The following is a 27829-nucleotide window of genomic DNA, read 5'->3' as shown; positions in this document are numbered from 1 at the left end:
GGAGCACAAGGCATTTATAGCATGAATCATTTTTACACACATTTGGAATTTGTTTTTGTCTAACAAAGACTTTGAGGTAGCAGCACATCACAGTGGATGTCTTCAATCACCGTCAGTAAACCTGAGGTGATGTGGTGGTTCACCAAGCGTGCATTCATTCCCCTGCTCCCGGGGGCCCGGGGAGCCTGCAAGGAACCAGCTGCGTTTAGCCGGGCAAAGGCCGGCAGGCAATACGGCGGGGCCACAACGACCCGCACGGAAGAAGCCATCAACAGGCCGCACCGCCCTGCTAACACAGCGGGGGAGGTTCGGCCCGGCCCGGCCCGGTCGTGCCCGCGGCCTGGGGCGCCTCCGAGAGGCGCGGCGCGGCACCGCACCTCTGGCGCCGGGGCGGGCGGGGGCCAGGCCGCTGCCCCGGGAGCGGCGGCAGAGGGCGGCACCGCCCCCGCCCACCCGGCTCCCGTTTGCCAGGCGCGCCCCTGTGCCCAGCGCGCAGCCGCACTGCTTCAAAACAGTTTGTTGCTCACGTCGGAGAAGCCGCTTCCGTTCCCAACGCCGCATTCCGGCCACACCTGCCTGTGCCGGAGCCCCGGCTCGCTCCGCCGCCCTGCCCGCCCGAGACGGACCTGCGCGCCCCAGCAGCCATGTCCGCCGAGGGTAAGGCTAAGGCTAAGGCTGCCGGCCGCCGCTCCGCCGCGGCCGGGCAGCGCAGGGCGAGCTCGCTGGGAGCCGCCGGCGCGCACAAAACGCTCCCTCATCGTCCGCAACGGCCCTAACGCTCCTCGCGGAGCCGGCCAAGCCACGCCCACGGGGCCCGCTCCCATTGGGCGGCCGCCGCGCGCCGCGCCGCTGCCGTTGGCTCTCGCTGCTGCCCGTCGGCGCCGCGGCGCTGGCGGAGGGAGCGGGAGGCGCGCGCGGGCGGGCGGTTGGAGGTGCCGCGCGGGCTGCGGCTGGGGGAGGGGGAGGGGGCGCTGGTACCGTTAACGGTCCAAGCGCCGCCGCCGCCGCCATGGGGGAGGAGGCGGGCGGGCGGCGCGGCCGCGGGGGAGCAGCCGCGCGTTCGGGCCCCAGCGGGCTCCCCGGCTGTCCGCCGCGATCAGGGTTTCCTCTGGGGGCACGTTAGCCCCAAAGCGTCTCTGCAGCCGAGGCGTAGAAGAGCGAGAGGCCGCGGGGGCGGGGGGAGTCATGCGTGGTTGTGCCCCGGTGGGGGTAGAAGCAGCAAGTGCCTTGTGCCTTTGAGCGAAGCTACAGTTGTGTGGTAGGAAGAGGTAACGTGGCGGTCAGAACACAAAGCGTGGCTACCTCATGGGACGCGGCCAGTAGGTGACAGCAGCAGTTGCAGAAATTGCCGTGGGGAAAGTCTTAACTTTCTTTAGTCTTCAAATGGCGGGTGAGCACCCTGATGAATGGGAAAAATGCGCTGAAGAGCAGCACTGTCTCTGCCCTGGCAGGCCACTAAGTGCTGCAGTTGCTCAAATAAAAAATCTGAGTACCAACGGAGATGGGTAATGCTGCTAAAAGTCAGCCACCTGACTTATACTATGATTTTTTTTTCAATATGCAGGCACAAAGTCTAGTGTAACTTAGGTATCTTAGACCTATATGGGCTTTATTTTAATTGATACTAAAGCAGATGTATTTGTGTGGATTACATACTGATACTTAAGCTTGCGCCCCCAAGGAATAATGGTCATATATCGTCAACCTAAACTCATTTAACTTGCCATTGCTATAATAGCCCCAACCGCTATGCTGATCAAGAGGCTGCAGTTTCCTCTTGCTCTGATGGCCAAGATGCTTGTGTATCTTGTGGTTCAGGGAGCTGTTCTTGCTAAAACCTAATTTTATTTTTGATTGAGGAAGGTTTTAGTCAGTTTGCTGCACAATTGCACAAGTGTCAGTGGCAGCATGAATTCAGTAAAGGGGTGGAATTGAGAGGTAAGAGGGTGGGAACAAAGCCATCCTGGTCTAGTCCTCCTGAAGCGAATGTAGCAACTAGTGTGTGGTGTGTCTGTTCCTTTTCCATTGGCCTCAGTAATTTTTCAGTTTCTTGACCGACTTTGGCTGTAATTTAGTAATCTGAGAAATACTAACCTTTCCTAGATTCCTTGGCATTAGAAAAGAGGGGCTATTAAAAATATTTTTCAGAGATACAGTATGACCACAAATGTCATTAAACATGAGGGAATCCTTTGTGTGGCTTGTTTTATTTTGAGTTTCGATCTTACTAGTTTCTCGATAATCCAAATGTGAATCTTAAAGCCACAAGAAGTAGTTTCATTATGCTGTTGCTAAACATAGTATTTTGTTTGTATTTGCTCAATATGTAAACCCAGTTTCTTAATCTTGCAAATTTCAATAATGAAAATTCCGAGGACAGAATTCTAGATTCACTATTAAGTGTTCAGAAAATATTAATAAGTATTTTATCTCTTGTAAGGTATTCTAGCATTGTGTTACAGAAAATTTTGTGCTTAATCTAGACAGTTACTTACTAGAAGTATGCTAAATTCAGGGACCCACCTTGAGATCGGATGATACCTAATTTTTTCCTAGTGTAATATTTGGGCATCATACGAAATTTAGTTTATTTTATACATATTTTTCCATTGCTGTCAGTTGCATTTGGGAATGTGGAGATCACATTTGCAGCGAGATAGGGATGTGTCTACCTGAATACCTAGAAAACAACAGACATTGGCTTACTGTGAAAGCTTTGATTTAATGATTTTGCTAGCATTGCATAGGAACTTTGTTGTAGTGGCTGGGAGAGAATTCAGTACTTACTTGGCATTATTCAGCTCCTTAAGCCCTTTAGATCATCCACTCTCTTCTTGCAGTTTCGTACCTCATGATTACGCACATTTCTGCTTCTGCAATAAGTGAGGGCATTCATCAGGTAATGGCTGACTCGGTACAAGCCCCTCCTTGTCCCACTGGTGTATGTGGTGTATTTAATTAGTAATATACTGGGGAAGGAAAAGTAGTGTGTCAACTGTCTTCACACTTCAGCTGATGCATCACTTTTAGCTGTACTTCTGTAGTCACGGCTTTGAGTGTAATAATACACAGAAATATAAAGACTATCTCAATTATGTCTGCAGTGAGATTGAATTACTTTTGTAAGCCATTACTTGAAGCTGGGTTAAGATGATGCTACCACTGAAAGAAGTCATGATGCTGTTGTCCCTGTCTTCCACCTTGCATTAGTTCTATTTCTTGTTTTGGCTTAAGTGTTTGGTCCTAAATCAAACAGGATCTGTGCATGGTCCATGTTAATGCTAGCTGTCTTTGCTTTTGTGAGGTAGTTTTAACCCAGAGCAGTTTCTTGATACATATTCTTTATTTCTTTGATTAGAGTTGCTTTGCTTGATTTGTTTTGGGGTATAATTTGTAGCAGATACAAAGTGAGGCTGTTTTGGGTTTTGTTTTGTTTTCTTTTTTCCAAGTTTATCTTCTCTGCTTCTGTTCCCACTAGCTGAGACCGTCTTACCTTTCCACTTGGGTTACTGTCGAATGTCTCCTCCTGGATTCAGAGGAGAGTGCAGAAAAGGGGTTGCTTCCAAACAGTCAGTTTCTACCTAGTAATCTCTGTCAGCCAGGAGAAACTACCCCAGGAAAGGGTCTAATAATATGCCCAAAATGGATTAGAAAATGCACTAAGCTGGTGTTAATTGGTTATTTATACACTCTTTTCGGATATTTGTAACTTGGTAGGTTCATCTTTTAAAATAGAAAAGGTAGGTCTCAGATTTAAGGCAAATGATTCTGCTGCGTAAACAATTTTGTTCAAAGGCATTCATTCAGATATTAGAATTTTTCAATTAAGGGGTTGTAGTGTTCGATTTTTATCAACTTCAAATTTGTTTGTCCTTGAGTTTCTTCTAAAAAATGAGTAGGCTGCTTTACCCCCTTACCTTGCAGATGTTCAAAAAAAATTAATCCAGGAAAATTCATCTCAGATGTTTGAAAATAGCAAAATTGAGGGTTATGAATGGAGCCTTATACCTGGAAGAATTGGGCCATGGAAACTTTTCAGTTCTGTGTGTGAAGTCAGCCTTTCATTAGTAATTTCCAGAATAGTTTCTCTGCAGCAGTCCGGCTTTGAAATCTTTCAAAAAAAAATATTTTTAATTTTTCTCAAGATGTCTTATATCAACCTCTTTTTATTAGTAAATGATCCTTTTTTTTTTTTATCTGTTTATGTTCCAGTTTAGTCAGAGAAAGGCAAACAGAACTATTATCTGTTTTGTATTTTTCCTGTGTTTGTACTCTTTCACCAAAGCAAAATACTGTACTTTGATACTGTTCCTTCATCTGTCTCCGGATCAAAATGTTAAGCAGTCCTTTGGCTGCTGGAGGCTATTGACCAAATGACAGAGCTTCCAAAGATCATCAGACTTTTCAGGTCACAATGACTTTTAAATTTATTTTCTATTGGTTATCGGAAATAAATTCTTTATGATACTTGTTTTTATTTTGCTGGATAAAAGCAATAGCTTAATGTATAACTTCTGAGGCAAAGTTAAATACATAGTTGAATATTTTGCTTGTAAAACACTATAAAAGCTAGGCCTGAGTGTAAGTACCTTCTGCTTTCTACAAAAAGCTGCTACCTGGTGGTTTTGCGCAGAAGCAGAGTTCCTGCAGAAAATAATGCTGAAAGAATCCTGAATAATGAGTGTAAGCAGTTAAGTTAGAGCATCTCTTGTCTTGGAATCTGGAGTTGGTGATTTCACAACACTGCACTGCCCACAACAAGCTTTTTGTACAGTACAATTTTTATGAAACTCTACCTTAACTTTTAGTCAAGTGTTATAATCTGTCGTAATAAAAAATAATTTGTTGTATTCCATGCCATATAACCCAGAGCACGCATTGAGTCTGAGCAGGAAATGTGTTCAGTGGTGTTTTCTAAATTTAAAACGACTGTCAGTGGTGTTTTCTAAATTTAAAACGACTGTCATTTCAGTTTTCAAACAAATTCATAAATCTCTTAAACTGACAATTTATTGCAATAACTGGATGAACCAGCCTGTTAGTAAGTCTCATCATAATGTGTAATTCACAATAAAACCCCTATTGAATTGTATAAACCTACAATTTTTTTTAATCATGCTTTTTTTTAAATTCATTTATAATTTCCTTTATAGACTTCCTGGAAACCTATAAATATCCATTTCCGGATACCTTGTGTCAGTGGAGTTAGTTAATGCAGTGAACTTACTAATTTTCTTTGCCTCAAGAAATGTGATTGTATCTTCATTCAAGTCACAAGTTAAAAGTATTTTGATCCTCTTGATTTTCCTACCTCAAGAGTATGAATTAATCAGTTTGTGGTTTCTGCTTGAGAGGTGGATGTGTGTTTCATATTGTTTGGTGCTGTGTTTAAAAACATTGATGTCCTTTGCCGATGAGTATATGTGGGATTATAACCTGAGATCTCTCTCCCTCCCTCCCTCCCTCCCTCCCTCCCTCCCTCCTAGTGTTTATTAACAAGTCTTACAGGCAGAATAGACAAAACGTTTTTGAGCTGTGAGAGTCTCTTGGTGATGAATGTAGCCAGCTACAGTTGTCACATTTAAATTAGTCCACTGACTTAAGAGCCAAGGCAAGTAGTATACCTTTGAAGGTGGAAGAAGTGATTATTATGAAGTAGGTGACTCTACCGGTTTTGTAGCAGCTTCCCTAATGTTGTAGTATTGAGAAAACCAGTAGTGGTTGTGAACCTTCATGGACGTCAGAAGGCTGCAATTGCACGTAGAGTTTTCGCTTCAGAATTTCCAGATGGTCCATGCAGGAGTGCTATTCTGAACAGGAAATAATTTCCTTTCACTTCGCAAGAGCAGCTTTATTGACTAATACGTGATGGAAGTTAAAATTCCTGGGTATGAGAAGACTCCTGACCACCATATCAGGAGTTAAAAGCATGGAGAGACTAGTGCTTGTTGTCGCACTGTTTAAATGTCATAGTAGAAATGTTTTGTAATGGAATTAAACAATCTTTGGAAGTGGGGTCTCTTCCGTATTTATATTTCCCTATTTGGTTTATGTTCATCCTCTAGCTGCTCTGAATTGGTGCTAGTTGCAGATTTCTGAAACTGTTTCTACCTAGGGTTGACTGTGCTGTTTTTCCTTAATTAAGGAATGGTGGAGGGTATGGAAGATGGACTGAGCTTTGCTTTTAGTATCAGGCAGTTGTAGAAGCAATCCTGATACCTGATCATACTTGCCTTGGAGCTTTTTTGCCTTTGTCCCCTGCTGCTTTCACAGAATATCTTTTATTCTGTGCCTGCTGTAGATAGATCGTGTGACAGCTACTGGTCAGGTAGGCTTGATTGGCATGCCCCATTTCCCACAGAACAACCTACAGCAGCACCTATGTGAGGCATGAGATTTATGGGAAGTATTATGGATGCACAGATAACTTGTGTACATCCTGGAGTTGCAGAAGTAGCGCATGAGTTGTGTCATAAACTGAATGGATGAATAGAAGGATGGTTGCAGAGACCCAGCTAGATCAGCTCATAAAATAACATGGCATACTGATAGGAGAATTTGGCATCTAGGATCCCATTCACACCTACTTCATTGCAGATGTGCTTTTCTCAACTCTTTGTCATAGATAGAACCTTTAGTGTATCAACAAGAATTCAGACTATGAGGTAGTTAAGTAATTCAGGTCCTGCAAATAATTCATGTTAGCCTGCAGTGAACTTCAGTAAGTCAATGTCACTTAAGTGTTCTGCTAAAGTCTGCTTAAATCAGCTTTACAAGTAGTCCTGTTGGTTATTTCTGTACACCTAATTAAAACTGCCAAGGACTATTATCTGTCCAAAACCCTAAATGACATGTCCCAGCTCCTGGCCACACAACTACATATTTTTTTGCAGGATAAGTATGCCCAAACTAGTTTTTAGGAGTGGTTTCCTTTACTGCTATAAATGCAGCTGTTGACTCCAAAGTGATTGATAAGTCTCTCTGCGTAAGCCCTTAATTTGGTGAAGCCACATTTCTTAATCTGATGACAGCCAAATCCACGCCCTGCAGTATGATCTTTTCTGAATTAGATGGGAATATAGACCAGAGTGAAAAATTTAGGGTCTGTGGAATACAACTTTTTTCTCACGTTTTGGTCTCCTGAGAAATGGGAGCAGAGGGAAGGGAGCAGGATTTGGATTGAAATGTTTGTACAAGCATAAAGAAGCAAGCCACTGTTTAATGAGTGTAAACTCATTATATAGTCCTGATTCACCCCTTAAGTGCAGCTCATCCTGTGCGCTGAATGAGGCAGAGATTCTGTAGAAAATACAGCATGTGTTCATATAATTAGAGTGTCATTATGCATGTGTGCTAGCTGAATTTAAGTTGCACTAACTTTAGTGGTTTACTATATGATTCTTTCTACTAATTTGTTTCATTGAGAATAAATCCCCCTGCCAGATGCCAGGTTTAACTGTAATGCAAGAATTCTGATGCCAGAACATCTTTTCTTAGGAATTGGAAAAATCGGAAAATCTTAGTTAAGTGGAAAAAAAGAATTCTGTACAGAAGATAATGCCTTCAGTGTTCCTGCCTTTCATCCCATATTGAGAACCAATATTTGATTTGATAGGATATCTGCAGTTAGGGTTTGTAGGCTGATCTGTTTCAATTGTGTTCAACATTTTAATTTATGGAAGCATAATTTCAAAACCAAGTAAGTTGGTGTTTCTTTCTCTGTTGGATGTTTCAATGTAAATAGTAGGGGAATTTTCAGAAGTGTGTGTTACTGGTTATTCTGGTTAAAGTTGGATGCTGTAGGAAGAGTTAGGTACTGCGTATCTTCAGGAATCCCACACAACAGTAAGTTGTCTCCCTGCTAACATCAGTTAAGACCTTGTGCTTAAAAGTGACTTTACATTTAAACACTGAACTGAAACTGTTTCTTTTAAATTAAACTGTGGTTTAACTGGGATTATTCTAGATAAGATAGAAGTACTACAACTGATATGCAGAATGATATCCAGTCTTATCTATATCACTTTCTGTATATGCTAATAGATTATGTTTCTGTGAGCGTTGAGGATGATGTTGAAGCAGTGATTATTGACAATTCTGAAGTGGAAGATGGAGAAAATGGGCTCTCCACACAAAGCTGCATGTCAATGGAACAAAATGCTGAAGTAAACAGTGATGCTCACCACGTGGCTCAACTGGCATATGGTAATTAAAGTACATTTTTTGTGATTCAATAATTAATGGCTAGTTTTAATGCTGTATGTTCATGCTGCTGTCTTTAATGTTTTCTGTTACCCATATCTCTAAAACATGTTTTATTTAAAAGCTAGGTTTTAGAAGTTATTTGGCAATGAAGTTAAAAATGAGCTGCTACTTACTTGCTTGCTTCAATGGTCCTCTTTATCAGTAGTGAACTCACTGAAATGTTATGATGATTAAAAGGAGACTTTCTTATGCATACTTACGAGTTAACTAGCTAAAGATTATCATACAGTTTGAAAAATAAATGTCATGAAAGAACACCCCAAAAGGTGAGGCTTTTAGATAAGCTATCCCATGTAATTCAGTAGAGCACTTGTAATACTGTTATACAGTGGTGCTAAGATGTTTGTTTAAGGTGGTAAGTTATTTGCTGTAAGTAGCCTTTGGTGATTGAATTTTTTCTAGGCTCATGGAAAATCATGTGAGAGTTCTAAGAGACTTTGATTTTTTGGATGCTAAAAATACAGTGAATTAAAGACAGTCATTTTTATTATGAGCATTTAGTAAGTCCAGCAGCAATATTACAAAGTTAGCAAGAAAAATGCCTGTAGTTAAATGATAGTATTTATGATCTTTTTATTCAATCGGATGACTTTATAGAGATTCTTGTCTATATTTCTCTTCTAAAGAGCCAAGTCTCATCTCTGTTTTCTAGTGTCATTAAGTGCTTCTGAAAACGTTTTGTATATCTTCTACTTGCCAGTAGAGTGTTTTTTTTTTTTTTTTTTTTTTTTTTTTTTTTTTTTTTTTTGTACAGTTATGTTGGAAAACAAATTAGGGGGAGGAGGACAAGGAGGATGATTTGGATGGTGTGCTGTTCTTTGGCTCTATTTGAAAAAAACAAAAAAACCCAACTAAGGAACTGTCATATACAAATCACTTGCCTAGGTTTCAGGAAATAATTATTATTTCATTAACAACAAAGAGTGGGTTGGTGGGTCTTCTGTTGTTGTTGGTTGGTTGGGGTTTTTTGTAACTTCTAGGTTTACAGCTTCTGTTGTTGAAAATTGCTAGCATTAAGTATTGTCTACTTAATATATGGTACAGTGAGATGCATGGCCAAAGCACAATGCATTTTTATCTTGCATGTAACTGTTGAATTTAACTATTTGTACAGAAATTTTCTCAACTATTTATTTATTCATTTATGTTTATTCAACCATCGTCTAGGTTGATATAGAGCGGGCTGTTCTATCCAGACCTGATTCTGTCTGTCCAAACTTACTTCTCTTAGTCTCGTAGCTTCTTGCCTACAGGTACTGAGCTGACAGAGCAAGCTCAGTATCACTGAGATGCAAATTTTTTTTATTCCTTTCCTATGCAGCAGAACGTTACCATTATGCCTTTTACTTACCCATTCATGCCCTAAAACTTTAGCTAGCCTTTCTGTTTAAGTGTTTGCATCTGGGTGAGCTATGAAGAGCTGCTGTAGCTCTTTCCTTAAAGCTCGAGGTAGAAACCTGTAAATGATGACAGGCAGGTTTGGCAATAGATATGTGCCCTTTGTGATACCTGTGAAAATCCATTAGGATATAACAGCCTTCAAAAGGTGAGTTCTGGCAAGGGTGTGGGCTTGAAAAGAGTTAGGAGGAAGGAGTAACAAACAGTTTTTGCAGCTCCTTCTTAGAGACTGACTGTATTAGCTTAAGCTGTGTTTTTAGACTGTATAAACTAAAAAGCCAAGGTTCTTCATGCATTTAAGGAATGGCAGTGGTACTTTCTCCAGCCTGTGTTCCTGTGGCAAGCTTCAAATAAGAGCAGTAGAGCCATGTTTGTACTACACAGGCCCGTTGTATTAAGCAATGAGCAGACTCTCAAGAGAAGGGTCCATGCCCTGAAGAACATAGGATAAAGTCAGAATATAAATGAAGGACAACAGGTAAAATATTAAACAAAAGCAAAGGGGCACTGTAGACTTACACCTAACCAGTCATCATCGAACAAAATTCTGTTGGCCAGGTCTACAGCATACATGAATTGCCCTCTCTCACATCCTTAGTTTTTGTCCTCTTTCTGTCCCTTCAGAATCAAGTTGCAATGTACTGATAGTCTCCACAGCTTAGCTGTTTGTCCAGGATAAAATGAGATACGCGGTCTCATTCAAGATGCAGCAGTGTGTGTTCCAGTTAATTAACGAAAATTTTATTTAGTGTGCCAAAGTCTGTGGAGTCTTTAAAACTAGGTGTAAGTTTGTTTGCAGCTATATGCTTCAGTTAAATTTTATCAGATGTTGTTTGATGAGGAGTTTGAGTGTTTTGTTTGTCTGTCTGTGTTTTTTGCCAAGATGTTAGTTTTCCCAAATATTGCTTGGATGTTACTTGGATATAGTAGCAAGTGATGGCTTCTGCATGCTGGGCTATGCCTATTTAAGAGATAGGGGCCTTTTGTGTACCAGTTGGGAGTAGCTCATGTTTGGGAATCCCCACTCTACACTGTTGGCTTATCAAAGGAGAGGCCAGGGTCAGATCTCTTTCATTGTACAGTCATTTGGTGATAAAACTATGGGGGGGAGGGAGAACTCATAAGAAGGTGAAGAAAGGGACAGGTGAAGACTAAGGAAATACAAATAATGGGGAACAGTGTTTTGCATTGTGGGTGCATTGGCTGAATTTAAGTTTGGGTTTGCTGGGGTTTTGAATTTTGTAACTTAATATAGTTGAGCATGAAGGCAGGAATTGAAAACCAACAGTGAAAAGCAAGGCAAATGGAAGTGGAGCTGCTGAGAGTTTGGAAGGAAGAATGTTAATTTCCACCTGCCAATTTCAGATCTAAAGAAATGGGATTAATAAGTTTTAAAAATACGGTAGTAGACAAATCTCAAGTAACCAAGTGATTTGAAATTAAGAAATGGGTGACTGCCTGTTTTTCTAGTTAAGTATCTAATTCAGTGGCAAAAACCTGATGTGCTTTGCTTTCTCTCCACTTTTCCAGGTAGTGAAGGCTTATCAGTGCTGGCTGAACGAGTGGTATCACAGATGAGCCATTCTGCAAGTATGCAGAGAGGAAATACCCACCACCCTGAGAAAATGGATTATGTGTTTTCACATAACAAAAGAAAACGATTTGCCCCTACTCTAGTGGGACAGAATGTGGTATGTGTAGCCAAACAATAGTCCTTTGTTTTGAGACCAGTACAATGCTATTGGAAATGCCATTTCTTCTCTTGCGCATCCTAATTCCATGAAATCACTGTGAAGAAGTGTGGAGTGGGATATCCATATATTGCCTGGAAACATCTAGCAAGGGTAAAATCCTATGATCGATACTGTACATCTGTATAAAAAGAGCTAGTCCAAACAGGGAAGTAACTTGTACTGATCCCCCATGTGGATGCTGTTGTTTAGAAGTAAATATGTCTGTGTGTAAATCGGGGTAACAGAGTTGAAACTTAGTGTTGAGTAAGGATTTACCTCCACGAATATTCTGTCTGAAGATAGATTGCATACGCTCTGCCAATTGTATGAATTTTAACTCAAGACTGGATTAAGTATAACTTAAGATTAATTTAAGACCAAATTACAAAATTCATCATGTATGGTGGACAGGAACTGCTCCCATAAATAAAAAAAAAATAAAATAAAAACTGTCCAGATGGTGGCACTGTTGGCTCCTGTCTATAAGCAGTTTTCATGCAGTAAAAAAATATTTCATTTAGATTGTGAATAGGTGTTTTTATAGTGTCTGCATACAGTTATACTCATTGAAATAAACATGTATTTTTATTTGAATTGATTTGTTTAAATTAGAGTAAAAATCCATATGAAGTCTCATGTAAACTGCTTATATAGTACCTAAGCTGATGAAGTTCTGACCTTCCAGTATAACTGATTAAAATACATTAATATAAATCTGTTGTTAATTTATGTAATATTAAACCAAAATAAGATAATCTGAAACCAAAAATGAGATGAGTATTCATGTGACATAACCATATCCGTAATAACTGAGATGCCTGAGTTAAATTTTGTTTCCTTGGCCCTCTTCACAGCTGATGGAGGGAATATAGATACCTCTGAAAGTGTCCAAGTTACATTCTTAACAGGTTATCTGTGAAGTTTTATGTTTCGAATTCTTTTGTTACTCAGAACATAAGTTCTTTATGTTGTTTCCCAGATGAGAATGGGGGAAGGAGAATATGAAGATAGTGACAGTGTCGTTTATGAGTACGAACCGGACTATGAATGTGTAAGTTTTGGGTTTGTTTTTTTTGTTTTGTTTTGTTTTTTTTTCACTGACTTTGAAAATTTGCGTTGGGGATGCATGTTTGGGGGTAGAATAAAATAGTATGTGAGGCTTGAAGTTGGGATTTTTGACTTAATGTTATATCCTAAGGCTGTGTAGATATGACTAGCTTACACTATTTTTTTATTCTTTTCAATGAAAAAGGGGAGTATTGTATCTGAAGCTTCCTACACAGGAGATCTGCAGAAAACTCTCATGGAGGTCCTCAGTTACTGCCAGGTATTTTTTTTTTCCTCTTTGAAATTACTTTGAAACAATTTTTAGTTAAATTTTGGGAATATGTGTAATCTGTAGTTGATATTCTACTACTTCAGTACTGCCTGCTGTTCATATCTTAGCTTTCACTTATCTGCAGTTTCTTCATACTCTCTGAACTCTTCACCCTACAGTTGCCATGAATACTTTTCGAATGTAGTTTTACTACAAAACATTAAGTCTAGTGACTTGTGAAGGGCTTCATGGTAGTGAGGAAGATTTGACTGCCACATGCACCTAGCTGTGGAAAGTGCCTGAGGCTTGCTTTTAGAATAATGCTAGAATTCTGGTAATGTTGGTTTTGGTGAGTTCTTTGCTAATGACCTCTGAAGCGGCAATTGTCAAAATTGAAAATCACTGTACCGGTGAAAACTAAAAGTATCCCTTATTCATGTAGGTGAGAACTTGCAGTTTAACTAGAGTCGCAGTACTTTAAAGTACAGTCTGAAAATTTGAAACTCTAGAGAGGATATTCGAGTGTTCATAGCTATTAAAGTCTTGTAAGTCTCATTAGGGATGTATCCAGCAATGTGTAGAAGAAAATGGAGTAAGACTATGTAATTAATGTTCTTGTCACTTGTCTGGGGACGTAGCGTAATAAGTAGTGCTAATAAGAAACTACCACCTCTTTTGTTGCCTGCTATCCATGTTCCTTCTCCTTTTTACTATTAGTAACCCCTTCCCAAAAGTAAATCTGCCCCAAGGCTTGTCTGTATGCACTGGGGATACATGAAGTCATTCAGTATTGCCCTTGTCACCCATGCATATTTAAGGCCTTATAGTGCTTCCTTGAGATAGCAGTAAGTTTCCAAAAGATGTATATATTATTTGTCTACAGATAATTAGTCTTAAAAAAAGATAGCCATGATCTTCGAACCTATCAACTGGTTTGGTGAAATTGAAAACAATTTCAAATTCTTTATCTACCACTGAATCCTTCCTGCAATTTTTGTGGTTTTATAGCCATACATATTTTTAAGGCTTTCTCGGTGGTTATGTTGTAGGTCAGTGACGCAGTAAAATAAATTGCTTTTTTTAGTTGAAGACGCACATTTCCTTTTTTGAACTCTTTCAGTTATAATGGCCCTACGTACTTTTTTGCAGTAGTAGCTGGTGACATGTGCCTGCTATGTATTTTCAAGTTGGATTTTGATACTGGATTAATATTCCTTATCGAACTTCTTTATTCTGTCATGGCATATCTAAATTGCAGTGTAAGTATTAGCTCAAGTTGCTAAATCCTGGAAATAACTGAAGAAGAAACTTTCCTGTATCACAGAGTAATGTGTGTTGACTGCTGGGCTTCGAATGCTTTGATTTATCTGGTTTTTATGTCTTAAGAATATGGGCCTTTGAGATAATACTTCTAAAGAGTTTGTACCTGATTGTATAAATAAATCAACATGAATTTTTAACTTCTGAGAGAAAACTTGAGCTTGGAAATGGATGACTGAAGACCAGACACTCAATCAAATGTGTAGTTTTTCAAATTTTTTCATCATTTATTCTGTGATTATTAAAAGTGTGGATGTAATTGATTTCAGTGCTGTTTGTTCTGAGATGTAAGGCTGAGATGATTTCTCTATACGTCAGTTACTCCACTCACATTTTACTGTAGAGATGGTATTTTTCTAAATGCATTTTCCATTAGTGATGTAGAAATCAATATTTCAGTGACTGCTTATGAGCCTTTTAACCATGCTTAGAAACTTACTGTGACTTAAAATAATGTATCATAATACCCAACTTAGAAATTGTCAGTAATAGCTTTTCAATGTAAAATGAAATGTATCAAATATTAGAGAAAATAAAACATTTAGTGGAAGCAGGAAGAACAGCCTGTAAATGCCAATTATATTAAAGTAGCGGGAGTAAGCTTCTCTGAAGTGTTTTGTTTGTTTGTGAGTTTATTTGTTTGGGTTTTTTTTTGTATGTGAGATTTACTATTGTTACTTGCATATTAAAGACCAACTTTCTCACAATATGCTTTTGGATTGTACTGATCTTACCCAGTTTTAGGGAGGATGTTTCACCTTAATCAAACTTTAAATTGCGTTCTTGTGGAACAATATTATTTTCAGCTTTCATTTTTGTCAGGCCATGTATGATGCCATTCAGAAACTGGATAAAAAGTTTGACCTGCTTCATCGAAAGGTCTCCGAAATGCAGCATACTCGTGTGAAGCCACTGTTGCTCAAACCTGTGAGTATTAAAGAACCTAAAAAGTTCTTTTTTCCCTTTAATTCTTTTTTTTTTTCCTTGATGATTGTGAAAATCCCCTCCTTTCACTAAGGTTAAAATTAGTTGCAAACCAATAGATTTAGAATCCATTTCAGTATTCTAGATTTCTTATACTCTGACTTCAGTTTCCTGTGTCCATATTGACTAGTGCTCATAGAATGGCTAGTGATCCATATCAAATTCATGTGCCATAGTAGATACTGTAAAACTCTATCTGAAGTGATAGGAAAGATGTCTGATTTATGTCTTGGGTTGAGTGTGTTAGTGTAGCATGATTAGCTTCGATGTGACATTATTAATTTACTAAATATAGCATACTGTCTCATTGATCTCTTGGCCTTCTGAACTCAGAAGAAAGTTCATGTACCAGATGCACAGGTTGATTCAATTAGTTAATTTATTTTTAGATCTCCACAATGTATTGTCACTTCTGTTATGGTAGAATTGTATTTAAAAAAAAAAAATTAGAAGGCACGATGCTGAGTATACTTGATCCATTTTGTTACTGTATGTTTAATCCACTGTTAACTAAAGAGGCAGAATATTAGTACTTGTAACTAAAATGCTTCTTAGTAGAAGAACATAACATATGGGTTTTTTGAGAAGGTCATGGAATCCATAATGATCTTTCTTTGTTAACAACACTGAAAATCTTTGTGGCAGACATGATTCTGGGTGTCAGTACCTGTAGAGACATCAGTAAGACTATTCAATTTGAGAGGAAAAATGGTGACATTTTCATGCATGTCAGTTATGAATAGGATATTATGTTTTGTTTGGGAATTTTTTTGTTACTGTTCTTGCCCTGACAGCTCCAAATTTGTATTGTCCGCTTATCCAAAAACACCTGATTTAGGGAAGAGCCTGGTCCTGCCAGCTACACTTGGGCCCAGTGACCTCTGCTTTTTTTACCTTGCACTCTGATTGTATGTGATGGCAGCAGCTTTAATATTCAGATTAAAAATTACCTGAACACTGCCACTTTTTTTTTCTAAAAAAAAAAAAATACTCAAAACTTGTATTGCTGTATTGTATAATGGGTAAGCATGTATATGCAGGCTATCAACCATTTTCTCAATTTTTGCTAACATTTTAGAACTATCAGGAGTGCTGTCGATTTTAATAGCCTTACTGTTGTTGTACCTGTCATTGTCTAAGGCTATACATAAAAGTTTGTGGTGAAAGTACTATTTTCTTACTAGATCAGCTCAGCTGGAGAAATGGACAAATCTTCAGACTTTCTTCAGGTTTTTAAAGGTTTGCAAGGCTGGAATGTAATAAAACCACTGTAAAAACTGGATATCAACTACACTTAGTAACTCTTGCTCAGTGACTTATTTTCATCTAGAGCACATGTTTCAGGATGCATATCTTTCTTAAGAAAGGCACTCCAAGTGATGGAAAATAGAGCCCATCTCTCAGTTTGTCTTTTGTATTTACTTTGGAGTTTTCCATCCTAGATAAGATCTGAATTTCTTAGGCTTTCAGCTAGCAAGTAAAGAATGAAGAGGCATCTTGGAGAAAAAAACGAATCAAGAAAAATGTTTTTGATCTTTATTTAAAAACAAGCTAACATTGCAGTGGAGGATATTCACGTAAAATTCAGCGGGCTGAGGCAATTGTTGACAAATTCTGAATTTTCTTTTGCCTAATTTTTTAATTTAAAAAAACTCTCTTCAAAGCAGTCTTCCTCATTATATATTCATTGACTTTTTAGAAGGTAATTGGGCTAGCGCATCAGGAAAAAAACTTGAGAAACCTACAAGCTGAACAGATAGACTGCTAGTGTCTGGACTACAGGTTAGAATGAAAGAAATTGGAGGGAGAAAAAGGGATAGCACTGGCTTCCTGACAATGACTCCTTAAATGAAGAGTGTGTTGCCAAAAGCAAACTACGAAATTTTAATCTTTCTGGTTCACTAAGGAAAAAAATGACTAGCATTTAACCTTCTAATTGTTTTCTGGATCATACAGAGACCAGTCGGCTTTGCATACAGAAGTTCCAGTCATTTGCCCCAGGGAAAAATTGGACTACAAAAATCGATGGAAAGGGAATCAAGCCTCCATCTCCCTTCACCAGGACAGGGAAGGCATAGCCCAGTCATAAGGGTCGCCCTGCAGAAGGGCCATGTTCAGGTCAACTCTGCAATAAAACGTGTTCAACAGACTCTGCAACTTGAATCGCAGCAGCCTGTTCTTAGACAGAGCCCGCCACTCCCCACTATAGTTTCTACTCATTCATTGCATTCACCATACACAGCAACTAATGGGATTCCTGACCTTCCTCCACGATCAAATCTTGCAACTACAGTTGTGGAAAGCACTGTCAACATTGCATCTTCACCAGTGGCATCATCAGTGATGCCGCCATCTTCTGAGACCAATTTGGGAAATAACACTATGCTGGTGAACTACAGAAATGCATCTGGGAATGTGAACATTAATAAAGAGCTGCCATCTTCTTCAGTCTCAATCAATCCTAGCTTTGGTGAGTTCTAATCTGAAGAGTAGGCTGAAAAATAAAATGCTGCTCATAAAAATAAATAAATAAGCCTAGAGAAATGCATTTATCATTATTTAGCAAAAGTAAAGGAGCAGAACTATCTGCCTTACAAGCATTTGTATAATGGAATAATATTTAGAATTCTTGAAATAAAAGATAAAAGTAATGGGAATGTTTAATATGCCAGAAATTACTTTAAAGCCTCTGCACAGGGCATATGTAGTTGTATAGAATATCACAAGCCTTTGATTTACAGTATGTGCCCTATTCTTTCTCAATGCTCTTGATTTAAAAAAAAAAAAAGAAAGAAAAAAAAAAAAAAAAGCCACTATTTTGACCTGTATGCCTGTCTTCAGTAACATGTATATACTATGCCTATATTTAAAAAGACAAATCAGATTGCTGGTAAAGCTCAGTGAGATGTATGACTTGAATACATGTTCTACATTGAAGAAAACAATCAATTTGTGTGAAGGCAGTACCTATTTTTTTCCTGCAGAGAATTTTATTAGTGAGTTTCTTTTTATCCTCAGTTCCTCCAGTGTTTGATTTATTGAGAAATACTTAATTTCACAAAAAAGACAAAGAATTCTATAGGTCATTACATAGTAATAAACAACCACATGCAAAAATAGCAGCACATTTTAAAACCTAATGCATTTCTTCATAAAGTATAAATGCCCTGAGTTGTATGGAAGGCTAGGTTACAAAATTTTGGTTTGTTTTGGTCTAAAAATAGTTTTATCATACCGCTGAAGAGCAGCATGAGTAGTAGATGAAATACTCAAAGATACCTGTCTCTGAATTTGTATGATTCAGCAGTGCATTCTTCATGGATCATTGTCTTATTTTTTTTAATGTACTTTCTTCTGTATTATTATTTCAGTTAGCCATGTTGGTGATTAATATGAACTGAAAAGTTGTTTCCTCTAGCATTCCTATTTAAAGCTGCTTCCGTGTCTTCTGTACATGCAAAGATAAGTAATACATAGTATAATGAGTTGTACTAGAGAACACTTACTGAGAATTCCTTATCTGTAACTTGATACATCTTAAGAGAAGCAGTTTGAAAAAGTACTCCTTTTTAACAATTCATTTGATTTTTCTTTAATTGCTTTTCTCTTTTATAAAAGAATACGTCGGTGACCCATTGAGAAATGTAAAAGTTCTTGGAAACTATTTGATGAAAGCTCGGCAGAAGACTAAACCAAAGTATGCAGCACGCTACTTGGTCCGTGTCTTGTTCCCCAAGGAAACATTATTGTGTAGCATTATGGGAGTGAGTGCACGAGGACGCAGGACATTGGACCCTAACAAAATTGCCGCAATAAGAGGTATGTTGCCTTTTCAAATTCACATGTTTACTTTCTGCTTCAATAATTACTGTAGCTCTTAACTGAAAAGGTGTCCTGGTCTCTCTGATTCTGTTGTTCATTTTCTAGCAATTGCTAGATTGGTAAATGTGGCAGTGAATGTGCTCCACCCTGTGGTATCCTTTTGGTTTTGAGAGCAATACCTGCCTTAAAATTCTCAGTGTTTATTTTGAATTCTTCAATATGGATGAAACACTTCTAATTTTTCCTAGTTTCATTTACTACTTGTTCATCAGTCACGCTAATTGTTTCTTAAATTTTTCATTACAACTTGTTTGTAAGTGTGTTTTTCTTTTTTGTGTGGCCATGGTGCACCTGGGACAGAGGTTCTCTGTCCCTGAAGTTCACTTTTCTTACTTGTTCGAGAAATGGTCAAGATGGGAACAGTATATTTCTAAATGTTATCAAGTTATTTACCCAGATCCCAAAGCATATATATGTGAACCTATACATAACTTCATTCCTGTTTAAAGGATGGGGGAGGTTACTTAAACCAGCTAAATTAGCTGCAGCATCAGCATTACTTAGTCTATTTTTCTTTTTTTTTTTCTGAGTTGATAGAATTAGGAGAAAAGTATAATTTATTATGCCATTTGCAACACATCAAAAAGATACTGTTGTACATTTTAATTTTGTAGTGCTGCTTAGCTTCAAAGTATGAGTCTTCCATCTCATCTTACTAAAAGCTAGAAATCAAAAGTTCCTAATACAGGCATTTATTAGCATTCTTTTTTTAAAATTAGAAAGCTCTTAATTGCTGCTTTCTTGTCATGAAGATTAAAGTCTTTCTACATTTTATATGCAGAATTTCTTGCAGCTAACTTTCCAAACTATGATTTGAGCGAATATGGAAAAGACTGGAAAACCTGTATCACAAACGTCAATGCTATGATCCGCTGTTTACGCTCTGAAACAAAAATAAACTCAGTAAGTTATCTCAAGGTGATCAGTTATTAAATAGTATTTGTACTTCTTTCTCTGATTAATTATTTAAACTCATTGCCATATGAGTGCTCTAATTAGAGACTCCTTGGGTTCTGTCTTTGCATAACTTAGCATAGGTCTGCTGATGCCAGCACCAGTACCACAAGGAAATACTGGCAGCATATCCCTTTCTCCACCTCTTCCTGCTCTCCTGTTTAGCATTCAGTTAATAAGAGTTGTGAAGATGTAAGATACAAAAAGAAAAGTACTGTGAATGTTGCTCACAAGTAGCATCAGATTTGACTGAGAGCTTAAACGTGTAACTGCTAAGACTATTTTCACAGACTTTCCATCAGACATATCTAGTCATGCATTTGCAGGCTTTATATGGATGGAAACATTACTGCCGAAACACCTATAACTCCATTTACCTCTGCTTCCGAAATACTATGTGCAAGTACATAAATGTTTAGTGCCTGCTTCACCTGTGGCTTTAATGGCTGAAACGCGGGGCTAGCTATATTGTAAATATGTAGAATCTAATTTATACTAATTGGGAAGTGAACTGAAACACTTAATTAGAAAACTGGTTGGCTTTTCCCAGTACATGTGTTAACCTCATTTATGTGTTTCAGGAGACAGCTGAAGGGAAAGAAAAATTATCTGACACTCCAGATACATCTTTTTGCGTAGATTTAAATTGTAGTGAGGATAGCGAAGGCAATTCTCAAAACTCTCAGAAAATGACCACCACTGACAAACTACAGAATTCAGGATGGGATAAATTTCCAGAATCTTTCCACACACCTTCAGTCAAGAAGCTCCAGTCTTTGGAACCTATGGGTAAACTGAGAAGTTTTCATTTATGTGTACAATATTTTAAATGGGCAGTGAGAAGCTGAAAATGGTACTATAAGTGAAATTATGTAGTAAAAAGGATTTGCTGAACTATGTGACTCTTCTTATCCTTTTAGGGCAGTCACGCTCCACTTAGTATGTTTCCTTGGGAACAAACAGGAGTATTTTCTGGCTAACAGAGCATGTGTTCCCATCTACCTGTTTCTCATAATGCATATCCTCTAAAATAGAGTGGAAAGTTCAACTGTAAGATAGTCTGTTCAGTCTCTCACTGTTTCAGAAATTATTTTGCAGTTGTCCATTTTCTTACTTGACAGATACTCTACTGGAGTGATCTGGCTCAGAATATTTATCAAGTGTTACTGTAATTTAAAGAATACATCTTTTTTAAAGGATACATCTTTCTTTCTATAAAACTGACGGTTTTTTAACTAATGCTAAAGCTGCCTTAATGCTTTTTTTAATGAACAATAAATGAACAAAATATAAATGCATCAATAGGAAAAAATCCACATATTTCAAGGGAAATGATCTGAGGTTACTTGAACATGGAAGAGTTCTGCTATTCCAATATCTGTCTGCAGTTTGGGATTACAGGGATCCCAGCTGTTCTAAGAGCAGCAGGTTCGGTCCATCTACTTATGTACATAGCTTTTCATGCATTTTTAATCCCATCAGAATTTTTAGAGAAGCAAAGTGCAAAAGTAATGCTTGGTGTGGGGTTATTTTGTTTGTTTTCTCTCTCACCAGACTTACTAAATCAGATATCTCGCCAAAAATTCTTCCTTTCCTCCACCTTCATCTTGCTTTGCAGGGGTGGTCTGATTAGTGAAGTGTGATGCTTCCAGAGCAGTTGCAGTTTAGTGTTAGCTGTACTGTATTGTTTTTCAAGTTTGAGATTTTTCTGGATGAAAAGTGCGATGCATATACATGTGTGTGTGTTGTGTATATGTATACACACAATTGTTACATTTTTCTTCTGGTCTTTCTAAGCAAGTACAGTAGTTTCAAGAGAAAATCTTTTGTAACCTAGTTTTAGTGTAAAAGTGTGATCAGTATTGGATAAATAAAATTGTTTTTCTTTCTAACATCCTTTCTAGAACTTCTTGGGAGTCCTTGGCGCAATGTTCAGTTGCCTTTCTCAGTCATTTATGTAGCTAAGGGGAAGTCTCGGCCAGAGTTATCAGCTCGCTACCTAATTCGTCATCTCTTCACGGAAGATGTACTAGTGAAAAGCAATGTATACGGTAATCTGGAACGTGGCATGAGTCCCCTGGACTGCAACAGGATTAATGCTCTCAGAGGTATGTCAGGAAAGCTCTATTCAAAGGATAGTATGGGGAAGTTAACAAGAGTGATTAATTTTGTATCTTGTGAACACACCATGCAGCTTCAGAAAAGTCTACAAAACTCCTCTCTCAGATATTAGTAGGAGCAGTGTAAAAAAAGTTGGGAGAATGTGGTTAAAGTAGTCTTCAAACAATTCAGGGAAGCCTCCAAATCACAAACCTGGTTCTCGTGAGGGGACTTTAATCTCCATGAAATCTGCTTGAAAGGGGGATGCAGGCAGTCCCAGAGGTTTCTAGAGTGTGTCAGGAATTTCTTGATGCAGATGCAAGAGGGGCCAGCCAGGGATAATGTGCAGCAGGATCTACTGCACTTGACAGTGAAGAATAGGTTGGGATATGATAATCAGTGGCAGCCTTGGCTGTAGAGACTGTGAATTAATGGACCTCAGTATTCTGAGGGGAGTATGGAATGCAAGTAGTAAGAGTTAGGAACTTGAGTTTAGGATAGCAGACTTTGGCTTGTTTGGGAGAACTGTAGGTGGGATCTCATGGAAGACAGCTCTGAAGAAGAGAGAAGCTCGGGAAAGCTGGCAGGTTTTTAAGGATAGCATTCTGCAGGCACAAGAGTGATCTGTCTCTGTACTGCCATTGAGAGGGACCTTGACAGGCTGGAGAAATGGGCAGGGGGGAACCTCATGAGTCCAGCACTTGGGAAGGAATAACTCTAGGCACCAGAATAGACTAGGAGCCAGTGGACTGGAGAGCAGCTTTGAAGAGAAGGCCCTAATGGTCTGGTGGACACCGAGTTGAACACAAGCAAGCAGTGTGCCCTCATGGCAAAGAAGGCCAACGGTATCTGAGGCTGCATTAGGAAGACCATTGCCAGAAGATCAAGGGAAGTGTTCCTTCCCCTCTGCTCTGCCCTAGTGAGTCCACATCTGGAATACTGCATCCAGTTTGAGTCTCCACGTAGAAGAACTAGTAAACTGGAGAGAGTTCAGTGGAGTGGCCACCAAGATGGTCAGGGGCCTGGAGTATTTGCGAGGAAACTGGGCTTAGTCTGGAAAAGAGACAGCTTTCAGGGGACCTAATAGCAACCTGCTAATACCTGTGAGTTGGTTACTAAGAAGGCAGAGCCAAGCTCTTTGTAGCAATGAATGTAGGAGGACTAGAAACCACAGGCACAATTGAAACGAGATTTGGACTGAATATGCGGAGAAGCTTTTTTCCCCATGAGGACAGCCAAGCAGTGGAGCAGGTTGCCCCATGAGATTGTGCAGTCTCATCCTTGGAGGTTTTTGAGACTGGACTGGACAAAGCACTGAGCAACCTGGTCTGACCTCAGAGCTGGCCTCTCTAACCATGAGGGTACATATTTCTCCAGACGCTCTCTATTGCAATCTCTTCGGATGGAGAGTCATCACACTTTGTAACATGCATCTACTAACAGATCTTGAAACTGCTTCTCCTTTGTGTCCAGAGTATATGGAGGTTGGAAGGATAGTTAAGATCTGGGTTGTATAGCCAAAGGACTCTGAGCTGTGCTAGGCTGACAGCTCCTCAAGTGTGTGGTAGTTTTGCCTCTGAGATTACAACTGTGCTGCTAGATAAAATGAGGTGGGGGCAAGCTCAGTTGTCCTTTTAGCTTAATTATTTGCATTTTCTTTGGCATCGGTCTGGTTCAAGCCAACATATACTCCCTGGGATGATGCCTGGGCATGGTTTGAGGGATATTGCATGTCAGAGACCATTACCAAGAGACAGTGTGGGCAAGACTATGCCAAAGTAAGCTTTCCCTAGCCTGTGCGTTCCTCCAACGCTAACCTAACATGGTTAGCCCCTTTAATTTCCACATGCTCTGTACTACATGTTCGGAGCATTCTGAGCTGAAGAAGCGCATAAATCGTGTTGTAGGGCTGAAGGAAATGCCAAATGGGCCACAGAGCAGGTGCTATGGAGAATGTATAACATAGATGCAGCCAGACCGTGTCACTTGGCCTGGGGGGGACTGTCCTCTGGCTCTGGTGGGTTTTGTTTGTTTGTTTTGGTTTTTTTTAAACACTGCAGCGTAGCCTGATTGGATGACAGCTTCTACTGCCTGAACGCAGTCCTGCAGGAAGGGGCTTTGCATAGGCTTTCAGTAGTCATAACAATTAATTGATTTTAGCAAAAGAAAAGACATAATTGGAAAGCTGTTGTGTGGGTCATGTCTGAAGGCTTTGTAGGATTTCCTACCTAGTGGTGGGAGTTCCTGCTCTGTGCTATAACTGAGGCTAGCGTTGTGGGGTGATTGGTTGGTTTGATTTTGAACTTGCCCTCAGGGATGGAGGGGAAGGGAGCCTGGTTGCTACTTAAAGCCAACAGTGTGTGTATGCTTTGTCAGTATATTTCATTATAGGAACATACTGGGAATACAGGACTCTGAGGAGTTTTCTCTTTTGAGAAAACTCAGCAGAGAGCAAACTAGAAGAGCACAGCTTTTCCTCACAGCTCTTTTCTTGCTTCTGACTCATGCCTTTCAGGCAAAATAAGTCTCCAGATATGGAGCAGCAGGCTAAATGGGAAATAAAACGACTATCAATTATGGTATGTTAAACTGTTACTCTAGGATATAAGAGAGTAAATGAAGAACAAAACTGAAATAGTACTAAGTAGCCATACCTTTTCTTCTGGTAAGATAAAAATATATTGATCAAAGGAGGTAGAAAAAGTCCTGCTTTTGATTTGGAATTACAATTGAGAATTCTCTTTGGTACTTGCTTAGAGCTTTTTAGGTGGTTGCTGCGAGAAAGCATGTAATTCAGTTAAGCTCACAAGGACAATCCTCAGTAATAAAAAAAATTTTTTTTTTCTGTTCTTAAAACTACACATTTTAGTTTTTGAAGGGGAGAAAGGTGTAGCAGGTTGCTTTATTTATCATATTTTGCTAACTTCATCAGGTGTTTGCTTCCTGATCTTGTTAAGCACTGTAAAAAAACAAACTCTTGCAGTTTTTCTGTCACCATTGTTTCTGTGTTCTCTAAAATTGCTGTGTTTCATTTTAGTGAATGTAGTTGTCAGAGATCTTTGAAAAGAGAGTTTGGTCCTGCCAAATACTGGGCATTCTGAAATGGAGACTGAGCCTCCTTTGCTTCTGTTGACAGCATTAGAGGCTAAACCTATTCCACACTTTAAAGGATCCAACCTACATGACGGTTTTGTGCTTTTTTGCATATTTCATTTTTAATCCTTAGACCTTTTGTCACTTGTAAGTATTTCAAAGTAAGTAAGAAAAGTGGGAAAAAAAATCTGTCCTCTAGCTTTGACTCTTTAGGCATGATAATGTGCCTAGCTGTCCTGTTTTGGTAATACGCACTTGTTCTGGCCTAATTACATCAAAAAAAAAAAAAAAAAAAATGAATATAGCTTGCATAAATAATTGATAATTTGCTATTGTATGTTTGTTTATTGTTAGACTTTCTTCAAGAGAACTACCCATCCTTTGATCTGAAGGAAACTGGATATGATTGGAAGGCATGCGTAGCTGCGATAAACAGCACAATCCGCAGTCTCAGACATGACCTTAAAAAGGCTACAATTGGAATGCGCAGGAGAATCTTGGCAATGCCACCATCAAGTGAAAAGAGCCCTCCACAGAGTCCCACTTCAGTAAAGCCATATGAAAGCGACACTATCAATCTCACAGACTGAAGTCCTCTAACAGTTGTCTCAAATCTTAATTTAGTAGGTTTTTATAAATCCCACATAGATTCCTATTACATCGAGTTATCAGCACCACTAAATAGTATATTTCATGAGACCAAAGTTGTCAGAAGACCTAGGAACCCTAACGACTTGTTTAAGTAGGATTTGTGCTCCCCAAAGAGATGACATCTGTGGTTCCCTCTAGCGTTTGTGATGTGCTCTATTCCGAAAGCACCTTCTTTTCAAGATTCATTGACTCTGAAAGAATTTAATTACAGAAGACTGACTGTACATCTAGTCAGCAGAAGCAGATAGGAATGAGGAGAGAAGGGATGGTCCTTCTTGGAGAAAGATTCATAGCCAGTTAAGAGTACTTCATTATGTGTGGGGAAGGAAATTTGATGAAACAGTTGGATATTTTAACCCATAATATCTGATGCAGAAAGCAAAATACAATTGTTACTGCATTTAGCTAATTTTTTCATGCATCTCACATTTTTCCCTTACTGTAGCAATCCTTTGTTGTAGGATAGAGAGGCAGACAACAACATAAGTACAGTTGTTGGTAAGTAGTGTTTTCTTCCCTCTGATTTAGATCTGGTCTGCAAACTCAAAAAAGCACCTGGGACAGACATCCTAATATTTAATTCTGTTTGTTCCTGATGTAAATTCAAAGAAAATAGGTCTTCAGGGGCATGGTCCACTGGTCAGTGGTATGTATCTGTCTCGTGTCTGATGTCCACAAAGTGCAAAACTGCTACAACTTTTATGTAGGGGATTTGGATCTTAATACAGATTTAAGAAAGAATAATTTCCATCAGCTTCAAGTCATTGGTCCTCCAGTTAAGATGCAGAGACACATATTCTACTGCTTTAGTGCACTCAGAAATGACTAGCATCAGTGGTATAGCTTCCCCCACTCACATTCATAGCTTCTAGTGTACATAGTCTGCAGCTGCTGGCCTACAAGGCTAGGCATATTACTTTATATTACTTTGGTGTCTTACTAGCCTGCATTTTTGAAGACTTGTCATCCTGTCCTTGTTAACTTAAATTCTGAGAGATATACAGTGATTATCCCTGTCTTCCCCTTTCCCCTTCCCCACACAACACTAAGATTTATTACTGGGTTGAATTAAAAAAAAAAGTGGGATGTGAAAATAATAAAAATGCGTAAATAGAAATCAATACCTATGCATAGTCAGTTTGACATCTGCCTCAATTTTGTTTTTAATTTGAAATTCAACAACAGTTGCTTTACAGAAGTTAAGAAGTTTTTGTTTGTTTTTTCAAAAGAGGAAATATTTTGTATATGCCTTCCTGTTATTTGTTCCAGCATCAGTCATACAGTCCTATCACTTTTACATGTTGGCTAACTGGTGCGTGAACTTGCCTTGCCATTTGTATCATCTCTGAGCTTAGTCTCAAATTTTTCACAGAAAAATAGCTCTTCAGAAGACTGAAACAATAAGGAACAAATTTCACCTCTGAAAGCTGATGAACTGTGGCTTCCAAAACTATGCCTGTGTACATAGCAGAATTTAACTAGATCTGTCTCCCAAGGCAAAAGTTTCATAGGGTTTTTTTTGTTTTGTTTTTATTAGCAGTAGGGTAAAATAGGAGTGAAATTACTTGTTTTCATTTAACTTCTACCCATAACAAATGGGCAGTGTTTATTATATACATTAAAGGATCACAATACATTTTTTTTAATTGCAATTTAGGATATGCAGTGTCCTTATCAAATAAGAAATTAATGTTTCCCCTACCAGCTCCTACTTGCCATGCAGCTGTCTTCTGTAGACTTTAAGAAATAGGTTGAATTGCTTAATTCTCAGAGAAATGTTGTACTACTGTTGGTCAGTAACATACGAAGTTTGGTTCCTCTTGTTTAGTACCAACAAATTCTGCTGTTACTGTTCTATACAGTCTCTTGTAAATGCCAATAGTTTTATATTGTGTGTAGATATTATTAGTTTCAAACCTCAGAAAAAGCCAAAAATGCTTATATTTTTTCAGTAGTTATATGAAATTTTTTCCACTGTCATTCATAGATTTTAATGGTAGAATGATATATTTATTGAATAACCTGTCTGGCACTGAAATCTGTTAATGTGGTGCATACCTCTAGCTTCCATATCAAAAAGAAGGCTGAATAATTGAATAAATGTAGAAATAGTTTTCTTGTTTCTGTTAGA

At 38.8% G+C, this 27829-nt stretch overlaps 1 protein-coding gene across 1 annotated transcript; it reads left to right on the top strand.

The window, feature by feature from the left end:
* Nucleotides 1–574: 574 nt before the first annotated feature.
* Nucleotides 575–27829, top strand: BEND2 (BEN domain containing 2). Its single transcript, XM_062574339.1, has 12 exons — nucleotides 575–657; nucleotides 8044–8205; nucleotides 11194–11354; nucleotides 12376–12447; nucleotides 12649–12723; nucleotides 14857–14961; nucleotides 16975–17488; nucleotides 18637–18837; nucleotides 19682–19803; nucleotides 20436–20643; nucleotides 21759–21962; nucleotides 25402–27829. Exons 1-12 carry the CDS (start codon nucleotides 645–647, stop codon nucleotides 25635–25637), a joined length of 2073 nt encoding a protein of 690 aa, XP_062430323.1. The 5' UTR covers nucleotides 575–644; the 3' UTR covers nucleotides 25638–27829.

Source organism: Rhea pennata, chromosome 1 (assembly GCF_028389875.1).
Source record: "Rhea pennata isolate bPtePen1 chromosome 1, bPtePen1.pri, whole genome shotgun sequence".
NCBI lineage: Eukaryota > Metazoa > Chordata > Aves > Rheiformes > Rheidae > Rhea > Rhea pennata.
The sequence above is the reverse complement of the archived record's forward strand: the minus strand, read 5'-3'. Positions and strand labels throughout refer to the sequence as shown.